Below are 14776 nucleotides of genomic sequence, written 5' to 3' on the forward strand. Positions count from 1 at the left end.
CTCAAATCGGTGAGGGGATCTACAACTCCAGCAGCACAAAGAGTACCAAACTGAGAGACCCGTTATACCGCTACATCCACAGGCTCCTCACGTACTCGCTGAACCAACGCCATGACAGTAGTGGCGTTGTTGGGGTTAGAGATTTGGTTGTCCTTCACTGCATCCACAACCGGAAGCCTCTCGATGTTCCTTACCTCCTACTGCGGAACATGCACTTGAACCGCCTTGCCTCTGCTCCTACACCAATCTTCTTCGGGGGATGGGTGTACCGTCTTTTCAAGCACTTCGCGAACATCCCGAAGTCCTTCGAAAGGGGCCCATGGTCGGGACGGGTTGATTACCATATCTGCCGGGCCATGAACTTGCTCTATGAAGCGGAGGACGGGACGGTGAGCTTTCAAAGGACGCAAGGCTACGCATGGAACCCGCAAGAGGCTCTAGTTCTTCATGCACCACCTCCACAGTACCAATTCCCTCCCCAAGGCGAACAGGGTCAATCCTCCTCTCAAGGAGGCGGTTTTCCTAATTTCCAAAGTTTGCATGATCTTTTGCAGGAAAACCTCATGTGCACCCGGAACACCTACAACCTCGCCAACAACACACACCTCCGGGTAGGAGCTATCGAACGAAGCGTCAACGACATACAAGATGACATCGGTAGCATCCGGGAGTACATGGCGAGGCAGGGAGGCGGAGGTGAAGACAGTGATGAAGATATGGAGTAGGAGACCGGGAGGAGCAAAGGGCTAGCTGGTTATGAGCCCACAGGTTTGATTACCCTTCCTATCGAACAATTCATGGCCTGCGTGCCATTTGTCAAGACAATTTACTTTCCTTAACTCTTTTCTTTTTATTTTTACTTTGTTTTTACTTTGTGTTGGATAATGTTTAACTATGGTAAGATTAGGATGTTTGGTGCTTGGTTGGATGATATTGAATGCTTGAACAGGTGCAATGCAAGGGTTAGAATGCTAAACATTAGCACTCGCAGCCCTAGGAGGAAGAAACCGGGAGAAAACCATATTTTTCTGGCTAACAGACTATCCACACGGGGACGTGTTCAGCCGACACGCCCCCGTGTTCATCTCCCAGTACTGCTGTTTGGCTACTGACCTGCAGATTTTTGTCGGACACGTGGCCGTGTTCACCCAACACGCCCCCGTGTTCACCCTCTGTAAGTTTTTCGTTACTGGCAGTTCAACACGGGGCCGTGTTCAATGAACACGGGGCCGTGTCCAGAGTGCCAGTAACACAAATCTTTGTTTTTAAACACACTTTTACATATTCTAATCAACCAAAAACTCTATTTTTGGACACATTGAGGACAATGTGTAATTTAAGTGTGGGGGGGATGCTAAAACCTTGGAATTTTGCAAAATCCTAAAACAAGCCTTACACAAAACTCTATTGGAACCGCTAAACACCCCAAATTTTTTTCAAAAACTTTTTCATTTTTTATTTACTTGTCTTAGTTTAAGTTGGGAATAACAAGTTATAAAAGGGTTATATTTTTACAAACTTACAACCGATAGCGTCGTGATAAAAAGAACTAACATAAGAAAATTATGAAACGGTATAACAAGTCTAGCTAAAATTCGATTATATATGCTTGGTCACATTAAAAACCCATTCCTACAAAAAGTGAGTTTTGAGCCTTTATTGAGCATAAAAATACACATATTTAGATTAAATGCTCATTTTTCGTTTCTTGTGTGAATAGCCGCTCGGTCTTTACAAATCTAGAACTTGCCACGACGATACATTCCCGGTCCTTACCAACTTAAACCCAAGTAAGTAAATGATGGAGGCATTAGGACTAACTATTTTTCTTTCAAAACCATTATTTTTCATTTTTTTTTTTTTTTACCTACCCAAAATCCCCCTAGAAAACCCCTTTGAGCCTAAACCTTTCATTTCATTACCCCCAAAAACAATTTTCTACCCACCAAAAACCTTTTTCATTTTTTCACTTTTATTTTAGTAACAAACTCGGTTTTTCATAAACATACCTTTACGTGATCAAAAAAAAAAAAAAAAAAAAAAAAAAAATGATGAAGTCAAAAACAAACATAAGCTACAAAAAGCTTGTTTGGAGAAATACTTCAAAAATAAATGTCACCAAAAATAAGGTATTTTACGAAAACCGACACTTGTTACGATTTTCGCCCTTTTTACTAACCACTAATCAACCACCCACCTTTAAACCCAAGCCTTCACCCCAAAAGACCTCTTGATATTTACAAAGGTAAAAGTTAAAAAGGAGGAGGATTGATCGCTTGGCAAGCATATGGAAAATGTAAATCCGTGCCGCTCTCGAGCGATTCACTTAAATATACACCTTCGGCCGAGTGATTGAGTGATCTCCCGTGAGGTATGTGAACTTGTATATAAATGGAATTTTAATAAGGCATGCTATGCCAAATTTAGTAATTTATCTTATGTAAAGTTCAAAATAAACCATGACGAATAAGATTGTAAATAAAATAAAAATAGAACCTATACAAACCTTGGATTCCCGACACTCTAGGACAAGTTAAAAAACTTCTCTTCTACCTATTCCATTTGGGAGTGTAAGCCACATTAAAAGAGTTTTGCTTGAGGACAAGCAAAAGTTCAAGTGTGGGGGTATTTGATGTGTGTAAAATGCAACATATAAAACACATCAATTAAGGCATAAAACTAACCCTTTTTAAGTACTAATGTTGGAAAAAGAGTGTTTTTGTCTTCCTTTTGTATTTTCAGGATGAAATGAGCTCAAAATCACAAAAGAAGCAAAAAGACTACTAAATCTACCATAAATACAAGAAAAGGAACAAAAGTGAACTGCCCGGACCCTCAACGGCACCTCCCAAGACAAAGAGAAGAGAAACAGAGCCTGAACACGCCCCGTGTCCAGTGAACACGGGGGCGTGCCCAGGAAGCAGCAGAAAAGACAAACCAGTAGAAGCTTCCATTGCTCACCACGGGGCCGTGCCCAGCGGACACGGGGGCGTGTTGAAAGTACAGCAGGCGCATTAATTGTAATTCGCAATTACAATTAATGAAGAGAGAGAATGTCAGACGGGCACGGGGCCGTGTTCAGCGAACACGGGGCCGTGTCCAGCGTTCTGTTCAGCCTATAAATAGAGGAGCTTGGCTTCATTCTCTCTCATCCCTTGGCACACCACCTCTCTCACACTTCATCCACCACCCACCACCACCATAACACCATCATCCACCACCATCATCCATTGTCCATCATAGAGTGTGTGAGTCGTCTCGGGATCCAAGATTGATCGTAAGAGTTCTTGACAATCAAGGCCATGTTTGCCTAAGTCTCTTACATCACTTGGTGAAGACAAGTGTTTAGTATAATACTTTTTATTTTTAATCTTTTGCACTTTTTATTTGGTTTTGTATTAATGACTTTAATAACTAGTTACTTATGTTGAAGGTGATCTTTCCTTATCGTTTGTCCGTGGTGTCTTGGCATTATTTTACTGTCTATATAAAATAAAAGATTTTCACCATTCATATCTCCACGGTCTATATGGAGGTATGTTGGCTACCTGGTCGGGGGTTAAGGGAACGGTTTGGTAAAGGTCTTGCCCTTGTTCAGCGTTTAGAGGTCCTGCTTGGGACCTGGGTCAAATTTAGTAGGATCTCCTTCAATGCCCATAGGTATTGGATGGCGGGGATCCAAACTCTTTGACCCCCTCATAAGCTAACTACTATTAATACTATAACCCGGCTATTTAGGACTGTATCCCTGCTGACTCAGACTACTTAGCCGAGGGTAACGTCACCGCCAAAAGCGGGGCCTACCATAATTTGCATTAATAACTTAATTCATTATCTTTCAATAATCCAACCCTTTAGGATTGTATCCTTGCTGACTCAAACTACTGGGTTGAGGGTAACGTCACCTCCGAAAAAGGGGCCTACTACAATAACTAAGATAATCTCTTAAACAAGTGCAAAAGTGCGAAAATAATCAAAGGTTATACTAATACACGTGTCGGATCCAAGTGATTCATCTTGTCTATCTGTTTTTTATTTTATTTTATTTTTCAGCATTTAGTTAGTTTTTATTTTTCTTAGTTTAAAACATTTTTCTAACTTTTTGATTTGATTAGACGTTGAGGATAAACCGGTATTAAAAGCTCTTGTGTCCTTGGACGACCTCGGTATCTTACCAACACTATACTACGTCCACGATGGGTGCACTTGCCCATATGTGTGTTTAGTGTTAGTAAATATCGTGTTTTATAAATTTAAAACTTGGCTAAAAGTGTAAAAAGGGCTTAAAAATACATCAAAAATATATACACACTAACACGCATCAAGTTTTTGGCGCCGCTGCCGGGGACACAAGGATTTTAAGAAAGCTTAAAATCAACGGCCTAATCAGTTTTTCAAAACCTTTTCAAAACGCGCGCATTTTTCTGCATTTTAGTTTAGTTTTTGCATTTACAGTAGCCTGAACACGGGGTCGTGCTCGCTGAACACGCCCCCGTGCTGCATATTTTAGAGTAGATACCCAGATACAGAGTCTAAACACGGGGCCGTGCTCGCTGAACACGCCCCCGTGCTCAACGTGACCAGTTAATTTAATTAAAACGCCCAGATACAGTCCCTGAACACGGGGCCGTGTTCACCCAACACGGGGCCGTGTCCAGCTTCTGTTTCCGTCTTATTTTTGTTTTCTGGTCCCGAGACTCAGTTGTAGTCTGTTGAGTGATTCCTATGGATCAATACTCAAGAGATTACAACTACACCTATGATGAGGATGATTATAGAGGTAATTATTGCACTAATTGTCGTAATACACACTCGGTTCAATATAATACTTCATATCAACCATCCAATTCATACAACCATTATGAGGAGTCCAGGTACGAGCCATCAACTTCATACACATCCTATGAAGACCAAAGGTATGAACCTCCTCCCTCATACTCATATTTTGATGAACCAATGTATGAGCCTTCATACTCATACTTTGAAGATTCAACATATGAGCCACCACCTTCATACACTTATTATGAGGAACCATGGCGTGAACAACCCACCTCATATGAGTACTATGAAGAACAAAGTTTCGACCCTTATCCATCATATACTTATAATGAAGAACAATGGTGTGAACCATCTACTTCATATGAGTACTATGAGGAACCAAGGAGCGAACAACCGGATTCAAGCTTTGAGGATCCAAATTCTTTCAACCTCACCGAAGTGACCAATAGGATATTAGAACACATTAAAACTATCGAACGTTGCATAAGAGAATCTCGCGCAAGGGAAGAGGAATCCCACGCGAGAGAAGAGTTAAAAAGTAATAATAACGTAGAGGTAGTTGAAAATGTAAAAATGGAAGAACAAGAAAGTGAAAAACAAACACATGAGTTAAACAACGAAAATGGTGAGTCCGATAATGTAAAAATTCAAGAAGAGTCTAATTTAGAGGAAATTATTCTCTTATCACCTACTTTCGAAAACCATTGTTTAATAACCCCTCATGCCAAGTTTTTAAAAGAGTTAAACACTAGTGCTAAAATCAAAGAAATGGTAAGTGTTAAGTTAACTAATGATCAAACCTCGCTAATAAAAGAAGATCCTTTTGAAATTAACATCACACCGGTTCCATGTTTCTTTCAAAATTCGTTTATTAGTAATGTCACTATTGATAAAGATCTTTGTGTTAACATAATGCCCAACTACATCTTGTCTATCTGTTTTTTATTTTATTTTATTTTTCAGCATTTAGTTAGTTTTTATTTTTCTTAGTTTAAAACATTTTTCTAACTTTTTGATTTGATTAGACGTTGAGGATAAACCGGTATTAAAAGCTCTTGTGTCCTTGGACGACCTCGGTATCTTACCAACACTATACTACGTCCACGATGGGTGCACTTGCCCATATGTGTGTTTAGTGTTAGTAAATATCGTGTTTTATAAATTTAAAACTTGGCTAAAAGTGTAAAAAGGGCTTAAAAATACATCAAAAATATATACACACTAACACGCATCAGGGCCGCAAACACCTTTTTGTCGATTTTTGAAGCTCTTTATTTGCAATGTATTGACTGTAGGGGTGCAAACGAGCCGAGCCGAGCCCGAGCTCGACCAGGCTTGAGCTCGAGCTCGTTTAACATATGAAAGCTCGAGCTCGAGCTCGGCTCGAATATAATTTTTCAAGCTCGAGCTCGGCTCGGGCTCGACTCGTTTAGTATTTATCAATTAATTTATATTTACTTCAGAACCTAGATGAAAACAATTACTTCAGAAGCTGGACCCATGGAGCACTTTGTTCCTCTTCTTGGAACGCTATAATGTTTTGTTTTCGAGCCAAGCCAGCTCGTTTTTTAATCGAGCTGAGCTCGACTCGTGGCTCAGCTCAACGGCTCGACTCGTGGCTTGGCTTGACGGCTCGAATCGTGGCTCGGCTCGACGACTCGACCATAGAATATTTTTCAAGTAAAGTCAAGGTAGCAAGACAACACATCGAGTAGGTTGGGTAACAAAAACTTATTGGCATGGGCCGCAAACACCTTTTTGTCGATTTTTGAAGCTCTTTATTTGCAATGTATTGACTGTAGGGGTGCAAACGAGCCGAGCCGAGCCCGAGCTCGACCAGGCTTGAGCTCGAGCTCGTTTAACATATGAAAGCTCGAGCTCGAGCTCGGCTCGAATATAATTTTTCAAGCTCGAGCTCGGCTCGGGCTCGACTCGTTTAGTATTTATCAATTAATTTATATTTACTTCAGAACCTAGATGAAAACAATTACTTCAGAACCTGGACCCATGGAGCACTTTGTTCCTCTTCTTGGAACGCTATAATGTTTTGTTTTCGAGCCGAGCCAGCTCGTTTTTTAATCGAGCTGAGCTCGACTCGTGGCTCAGCTCAACGGCTCGACTCGTGGCTTGGCTTGACGGCTCGAATCGTGGCTCGGCTCGACGACTCGACCATAGAATATTTTTCAAGTAAAGTCAAGGTAGCAAGACAACACATCGAGTAGGTTGGGTAACAAAAACTTATTGGCATGGGCCGCAAACACCTTTTTGTCGATTTTTGAAGCTCTTTATTTGCAATGTATTGACTGTAGGGGTGCAAACGAGCCGAGCCGAGCCCGAGCTCGACCAGGCTTGAGCTCGAGCTCGTTTAACATATGAAAGCTCGAGCTCGAGCTCGGCTCGATTCGAGCGTTATTTCTAAAGCTCGAGCTCGGCTCGAATATAATTTTTCAAGCTCGAGCTCGGCTTGGGCTCGACTCGTTTAGTATTTATCAATTAATTTATATTTACTTCAGAACCTAGATGAAAACAATTACTTCAGAACCTGGACCCATGGAGCACTTTGTTCCTCTTCTTGGAACCAAGGTTTAAAAAAACGGAAACGAGTTTCGAGGCGTTTTCACTTCGCCTCACGAGGCGTAAGCCTCGAGGCGAACCGAGGCGTAAGCCCGAGGCGGAATTAAAAAATAAATATAAATATTATAAATCTTATAAAAATAGTAATACTAACTAAATGCATCATCAAATTCATCAAAATAATAAAAAACACACATAAAACAGACCGAAATTGCTTGAAATTGACACAAAAACACAAAAACATCAAAAACAGATATCTAAAACCCCTGAGGCGCACCTGAGGCGCAGCCTTTTTAGCGCCTCAGCCCTTCTGAGGCGCACAAACAGTAGAAACCCCCTGAGGCGCGCCTCAGAATCGTTTTTTGGCCGTTTCGCCTTTAGGCGCACGCCTCAGCCGTTTTTTAAAACCATGCTTGGAACGCTATAATGTTTTGTTTTCGAGCCGAGCCAGCTCGTTTTTTAATCGAGCTGAGCTCGACTCGTGGCTCAGCTCAACGGCTCGACTCGTGGCTTGGCTTGACGGCTCGAATCGTGGCTCGGCTCGACGACTCGACCATAGAATATTTTTCAAGTAAAGTCAAGGTAGCAAGACAACACATCGAGTAGGTTGGGTAACAAAAACTTATTGGTATGGGCCGCAAACACCTTTTTGTCGATTTTTGAAGCTCTTTATTTGCAATGTATATTGAGCATGACTACAAAACCCAATAATAGCTATATCAATTTAAATAAAGTAACTCTTTCAACAACTTTAAACCTGTTTGGCTTATTCCTTTTTTAGCTGAATTCTTTCTATTCGACTCATTCTAGATATCTAATCGTCCAATTTTAAGTGAATTAAAAACACAAACCTTATGATTCGTTAGATTTCTGATGCCGGCCCCCAATACCGCCATGCTTTTGAAATGAAAAAAACGAAAAGTTAATGTAGTATATGTATATATGTATTTGATCTTTTTTGTCGAAAAGCTCTAATAAAGTCAACTTTTTTCTTATGTATGTGAACTTTAGGTATGGCAAGAAAACAATCTCAAGAAGATACCCGAGAACTAGGAAAAGATACAAAGAAAGCAAAACGCGGACGTGGGATTGCTTGTTTCTCAAAGAAGATACCCGAGCACAGGAGGCATATATATTTTGATAGAAATAACAAACCATATGGTGACCTGCTTTCAAGAGTGAGGTCATGGTATGGGATGATGGTTCAACATATCTTCCCAGTTCATATTCAGATGGAAGACCAGGAGGACGAATACTTTGATCGTCTATGGTTGGAGACTAAGGTACGTATTATACTTTAACATGTTAGAAATCTAAAATAGCTATAAATTAAATTTTTTTGCCCAACCCAGAGAATTGAACTTTATTCACAAACAAAGCCACAACACAGACCCTTAGCAAGCTGCTAAGGGACACAGAACAGAATTGTTCCAATTAGATAGCAAATACACCCAAACAGACACTTATGTCCACACTCTCCCGGTTTTCCAGGTCCAACCCATAGTTGTCAAAAGCGCAAAAGGCGCGCGCCTAGGCGCTCGGGCTCAGCGAGGCGCGCCTATAGCGCCTGGTGGTAGCTTAGGCGCAAAAATGGATTTTTTTTTTTGTAAAAACTGTGCTCAGGCGCAAAAGGCGCGCGCCTAGGCGCTCGGGCGCAACGAGGCGAGCCGAAGCTGAATATCCAATTGATGTTGATGGAAGTTTTGATGACTTTGATGATGCTCTTGATGATTGATGATGAACTATAAATTTAAATGTTTTAGTAACCGCAAACGTTTGTATAATTCCTAGTAACTTTTGGTATCACTACGTGTGTATAAGTCCTATACTTTTGCTACTAACTATTAGCTACATGATCTTAAATGACATATATAATAGTTTTTTTTTTATATCTGAAATCTTATTTATTTTCCAAGCTTAACATATTTTTTATATTTTATTTCTCTATATGCGCTTTTCTTAAAAAAGCCCACGCTTTTTTGCGCCTTGCGCCTAGGCTCCGGGCGAGGCCGATGCGCCTGGCCTGCGCCTTGCGTCTTTGACAACATATGCACTTGACAGTAACCTGAAGCATACATAATATTTGTGTATGTATGCAACTGACAGAAACCTGATGTATATGTAACATGTGCATAAGTTTATTTAACAAATAAGTTGAAAAACAGTTGGCAAGTGACAAAGTTATCAAACTTCCTGGTTGCCGTGTTCAAAACATGCCTACATTGCTTTTATAATTAGTCTGTGTCTCACTGCGGATTGATTGATTCAACGCTGCGTGTTGCTTTAAATGAATAAGGGTCATCCATCTGTAAGCTCATTTGTCTAAATGAGAACCCATCTCTCATCGCTGGTTGCTTTCATTTCTTTGGGTTCTTCCAGCTTTAAAAACATTAATTAAAAGGAGAACGGGGTCAACTTAGTCAAATGGATATTTTCTATTATCTGCACTGGTCAGTTGAGTCAAATGGGACACTTTGTACCTATGTTGTCAAAAGCTCGTAAGGCGCGCGCCTAGGCGACCGGGGCCAGTGAGGCGCGGCTATAGCGCTTGGTGGCTCAGGCGAGAATATGGGTTTTTTTTGTAAAAACGCTGCTCAGGCGAGCGCTCAGAGCCAGGCGCAGGTGAGAAAAGGCGCGGGCTTCAAACATGTGAGGCGCAATGAAGAAGAAAAAGGAGTGACAAACTGATTTAAGTGCAGCAATTACTTTCTGTGTCTTCGTTCTTCTCACGTTCCTTCTTTTTTTTTCTATTTTGCAAGAGCGGTAGTCTTTTTTTTACATAGGGTTTTAATGTTTGCGTATTTAAAAAATATTGGGCTTTCCTTTTCTAGTTTTGTTATATTTGAGCTTTCTTTTTTATTTGCTACTTTCTGTGTCGGCGTTCGTTTTGCCAATCCCATTCCATATGCCATTGAGAGTCTTTCTACCGGGGATAATATTCCCACTTCTGCGCCCGCTGTGAATCGAAGCAACAACCTTAGCCCACAAATCATTGCCACAGTTCTTATATCTCCACCACCACTTAGCGATAAGACCTAAGTTTAAATCTCTGATGCTTATTATGTTTTACACCGTGTTTTCTAAATTTTAGAAATATTGGAAGATTACTACCGATGAACCTAGAGAGTATATGAGGAGTTGGGCTATAAGACTTGGCACCAACTTTAGATCTCGACTTGTTAGAGATTATGTAAAGGAAGGACTAAATGCTTGTGACACATATCCATTTATTAATGGTGATCATTGGGATGAATTTGTTGAAATAAAGACTAGCAAGAAATTTCTGGTATGTTTATTATTATTATTTTTTTTTGTTATAAATATTATTATGTGTATACACTTGCAAGTAATGAATAACATTTTGTTTATTTGTGTGAAGGAACGAAGCAAGAAAGCAAAAGCTAGTGCTGCCATGAACAAACACGTGCCCCATACGGGACGAGGCGGGTGGGATCTTATTGAAAAAAAGAAACATATTATATTGCCTCAACTGGAATCAGTATACAAAGAAATTAGAAGTATTCAAAACTCACGTTCAAAGTTGTATTTAGCCGGTAGAGCCAAATATAACATAGAAACCCAGTTGTATGAACTTGAAGATGATGCATATTTGGAGGCTCGTAATTTGGTAAATGATTGTGTTATATAATTATATAAAATCGATTTTGCTTGATTTGTTAATATTATATTAGATTGTTTTAACAAATTTTATAGCTTGAAAAGGAACAAGAGATGATGGCAGATGGAAGTTATTATAAAAATAAATCAGACCCGCTAGTTCAAGTTCTTGGACCTGAGCACCCCGGACGAGCACGAACAGTATCCGGGTTTATAGGTAATGACTATGTCTGTGTATATATATGTTGAATATATTTATAGAAATTGATGCTTTTGTATTGAGTTGTAGGTCATACTAGGGTTCATGGAGGTCTATATAAAAATGTGAGCCAAGACTCGATACCACTAGTAGACACGAGGCCAACCTTTTGTGGCTCTAGCTATGGGTCTAATGGACGAGTCCACTATCCACCAATCATGGTAATACATTTTTTTTGCTAAATTTAAATGTTATATATATATATATATACATACTAAAAGCGTTGAATGATTTTGCAGAGTCACACCGAATGTGAGTTGTTAATGAATATGGCTGATAGGTTAGAGACGGTGGCTTATGGTATGGCATGGCCTAGCATGTCAACGATGATAGATTCTAGCCCAATATCCGAGGGTTGTGTCAAGGTGGAAGTGGATGATATTGTTGATAAACATAAGAAGTCGGAAGTTTATTCAGTCACCAAAACAAGTGAAATTAAATTGGTTGAAGATTTGGTTCTTCGATATGTTCAATGGCCAAGATATGCAATAAAGGTATATATTTTTGTGTATGTATTATAATATAAATATATTTTAGTATATCAATAGTTACTATATATATTTTTTATAAATTGTAGCTTAAGAATGAAGGAAGACAAAGCATGTCACCTAACGCCCCCATTGTGAACTCGAGGCGTGGGTCACAGAGTCATAGAGGCGCCTCACCATTGGTAGCCGACTCAATAATACATGATGATGACACCAGAATGACTCCAGCTTATCATCCATGCTTACAAATGGTAGCTAACCCATTTATTCTTATATCTTTGGTTAATTTAGTTATATTTGTTAGTGTCCTAAAACTTTGTTTGTTATTTTAGATTGGCGAAGACGATCACCAACTTCCAAGTCAACTTCAAATCGAAGATCAAGATCTTTTTAAAGATGGTTTTGTAAATATGGTAAGTTTTCAGAAACTTGTTTATATAACAACTTGTATATATAGATGTATATTTTCTATATACATATATACGTGTATGTGTGTATACATATATTTACCTACTAATGTTTTTATAATGATTTTTAGTTGCAGCAACAAATTGTTACAAATGCTCCCATACAGGTATCCGAACCTGTAAGGGTACCCGAACCTGTACCCGAAACTGTACCCGAACCTGTACCAGCACCCAAACCTGTATCCGTACCCAAACCCAAAAAAGTACGCAAATCCAAACTTGTACCCAAACCCGTATCGGTACCCGTACCTAAACCCGTACTCGCAACTGTACCCAAACCCAAACTCGAACCACATATAAAACTCATAACCGGTTCTCAAGGCGAAACATGGGAGGATCCTAAGTTGAATTCGATCAAGCAGAATTTACGAAACAAAACCGGTCTCATTCGAGACGTAGTTGATAAATTAGACAAACTCGTTAAGCACCGCACTCACATTCGTACTTCTTCACCGCAAGGGATGTATCCCACATCGGTTCAATATCTAATCCCATATTCGGAATTGTTAAACTTATTTCTAAGGCGGTGGCTTGATATTAGCGTAATACATTCGTTTTCCATGTAAGTTGTTTTAATATTGTACAATAACTTTTTAGATATAATTTAATTTACTAACTTTATCATTTATATATATGTATATTAGGTATTTTTTTCTGTCTCCCAATTCCCGGTGTGCATTTTTTGATCCGTACAAAATTTGTGGTGCAAAATGCGAAAGTGATCCGGATGATGTGATAAAACACATCAAAGAGGTATACGAGCATCATGAAGACAAAAGATATTTTCTTGCACCTTATCATGACAAGTAATATACAATTTTCCTCAATACATACACATACACATACACATATATTAAATTGTTCTATATATTTTATTTTTTAGCGATCACTGGAAGCTTTTAATATTTGAACCAACCACTTCAAGCGCATTCATTGTTGATTCAATAAAAAAGGGAAAGTCGGAGGAAAGTTACCTCATTTCAAAGCTAATTCCCAGTGGTTTCGAGAGAACTTTTACATGGACAGTTATCAATGTAAGTTTTATTTTTTTTTCATGTTTTTTTTCTGGTGTTTAAAATAATTAATTGTGGATTAACTGTAGTGCTACCAACAACCGGGCTCATGGGAATGCGGTTATATGTTGATAAAACACATGTGGGAGTTTGTTGAGACAATTCAACATGACTTTATTAATCGTGTAAGTGTATTTCATATATTTAAGATATATCAGCCTTTTAATTTATTTGTATACATTTAGATATTGTGTTTTATTTGTTTTTCAGAAATGGAATACACAAGAGAAGACTTCGGGTGAGGAAATTGAATCTATGGTCGTAGACTTGATGGAGCGTTGGATTAAGGAGGTGTTTGGGATTCGGACATGAACTCCGTAAAGGTGTCTCAAGGTTAGCTCAAATTCCCCCATTTAATGTTCATTTAGTATAAAAATATGTATTAATACACAATGATCTTTACAGTTTTTGTATCCATTTAAGTGAAATTTTAAATCTCTCTTGAGAAATTTGCTATGTTAATATTTTCACCCTGAATATCAATGCATGGGAATTCATGATCAGCCTCAGGTTCTTAGGTGCTGCATGGTAAATGGATATAATAAATTCTTTGTATAAATTCATACTTTTTCATCAACATTACAGGTGCTTTTAATTAACTTTGTTGGATGTAGCAAATTCGACCAGTTTTCTTGAAAATTGAAATGGGGTCAAATCCTATATAATGTGTTGTGTATTTGTAAAGTTTAAAGAAAAATTAATGTAAAGTGTTTTGTGCGTTGGTCTAAGCCGATTCGACACCCTAAAGTATATTGTATTGTGCAGTGTTCAGGTTGCAAATGAATTAGGGAGAGGAAATGCCAAAGCAGCCAAATTCTCAATTAAAGTCTTCTTGGGGACTCTTATTGCAGTTGGATTGTTTTTCTTTGTTCTCTGGTTGGTTTGATTTTTGGAAGAAAACTTGCCTACGCGTTCACCACTGATGAAAGAGTTGCAGATACAGTATCAGACCTTTCTTTGCTCCTTTCTTTTTTGGTCGGTTCAGGAAGTTATTGTATGTCAATTTCATCTTTAGAGTTATTTGTATTGTTGAAGTTCTGGAAAACTTTTGCAATATTGTGTTACTTTGAAATCTTAGTATTTTATGTTCTTGGGTTGTATTACATTTGTTCTAATTAATTTTGTTTTTTTTTTTATTTTTAGACAATTTGTTAATCATTGGAATTTATTGGAAATTTTTAATAAAATTTCCTGAAAATTATATATATATATATATATATATATAACGCCAACAGATGCGGTTCTAGAACCCCATCATTTGAGTATATTAGGAATAGCTTTTTTGTTAATATATCAAAAGATGCGGTTCTAGAACCGCATCTCTAAAGCATGTTATGGAAAAGTAGTTTTTTTGTTAATATACCAAAAGATGCGGTTCTATAAAAAAATGCGGTTCTAGAACCGCATCTTTTGGAACCGCATCTCTTGGCATATAGCCAAAAGATGCCTTGCCATAAGATGCGGGTCTAAAACCGCATCTCATAGCCAATTTAACCGCATCTTTTGATCAAATCTGTA

General features: G+C 38.7%; 1 protein-coding gene across 1 annotated transcript; it reads left to right on the forward strand.

Annotated features, from left to right (window-relative positions):
* The first annotated feature begins 8366 nt into the window (after positions 1-8366).
* Positions 8367-14377, forward strand: LOC110870001. Its single transcript, XM_022119198.2, has 14 exons — positions 8367-8636; positions 10445-10639; positions 10733-10981; positions 11068-11188; positions 11261-11391; positions 11470-11724; positions 11808-11969; positions 12051-12131; positions 12257-12747; positions 12830-12991; positions 13069-13219; positions 13288-13383; positions 13469-13591; positions 14024-14377. The coding sequence occupies exons 1-13, from the start codon at positions 8367-8369 to the stop codon at positions 13568-13570; spliced, it is 2466 nt and encodes an 821-aa protein (XP_021974890.1). The 3' UTR covers positions 13571-13591; positions 14024-14377.
* The last annotated feature ends 399 nt before the right edge of the window (positions 14378-14776 follow it).

This window comes from Helianthus annuus, chromosome 8 (genome assembly GCF_002127325.2).
Source record: "Helianthus annuus cultivar XRQ/B chromosome 8, HanXRQr2.0-SUNRISE, whole genome shotgun sequence".
Taxonomy (NCBI): Eukaryota; Viridiplantae; Streptophyta; class Magnoliopsida; order Asterales; family Asteraceae; genus Helianthus; species Helianthus annuus.

Bases quoted from the DNA above. Each gene is read 5' to 3' on its own strand.
- LOC110870001 (XM_022119198.2), top strand. From the start codon at position 8,367: ATGGCAAGAAAACAATCTCAAGAAGATACCCGAGAACTAGGAAAAGAT. The intron at 11,189-11,260 runs GTAATGACTATG...ATTGAGTTGTAG, and splicing joins AACAGTATCCGGGTTTATAG to GTCATACTAGGGTTCATGGA. The intron at 12,132-12,256 runs GTAAGTTTTCAG...AATGATTTTTAG, and splicing joins AAGATGGTTTTGTAAATATG to TTGCAGCAACAAATTGTTAC.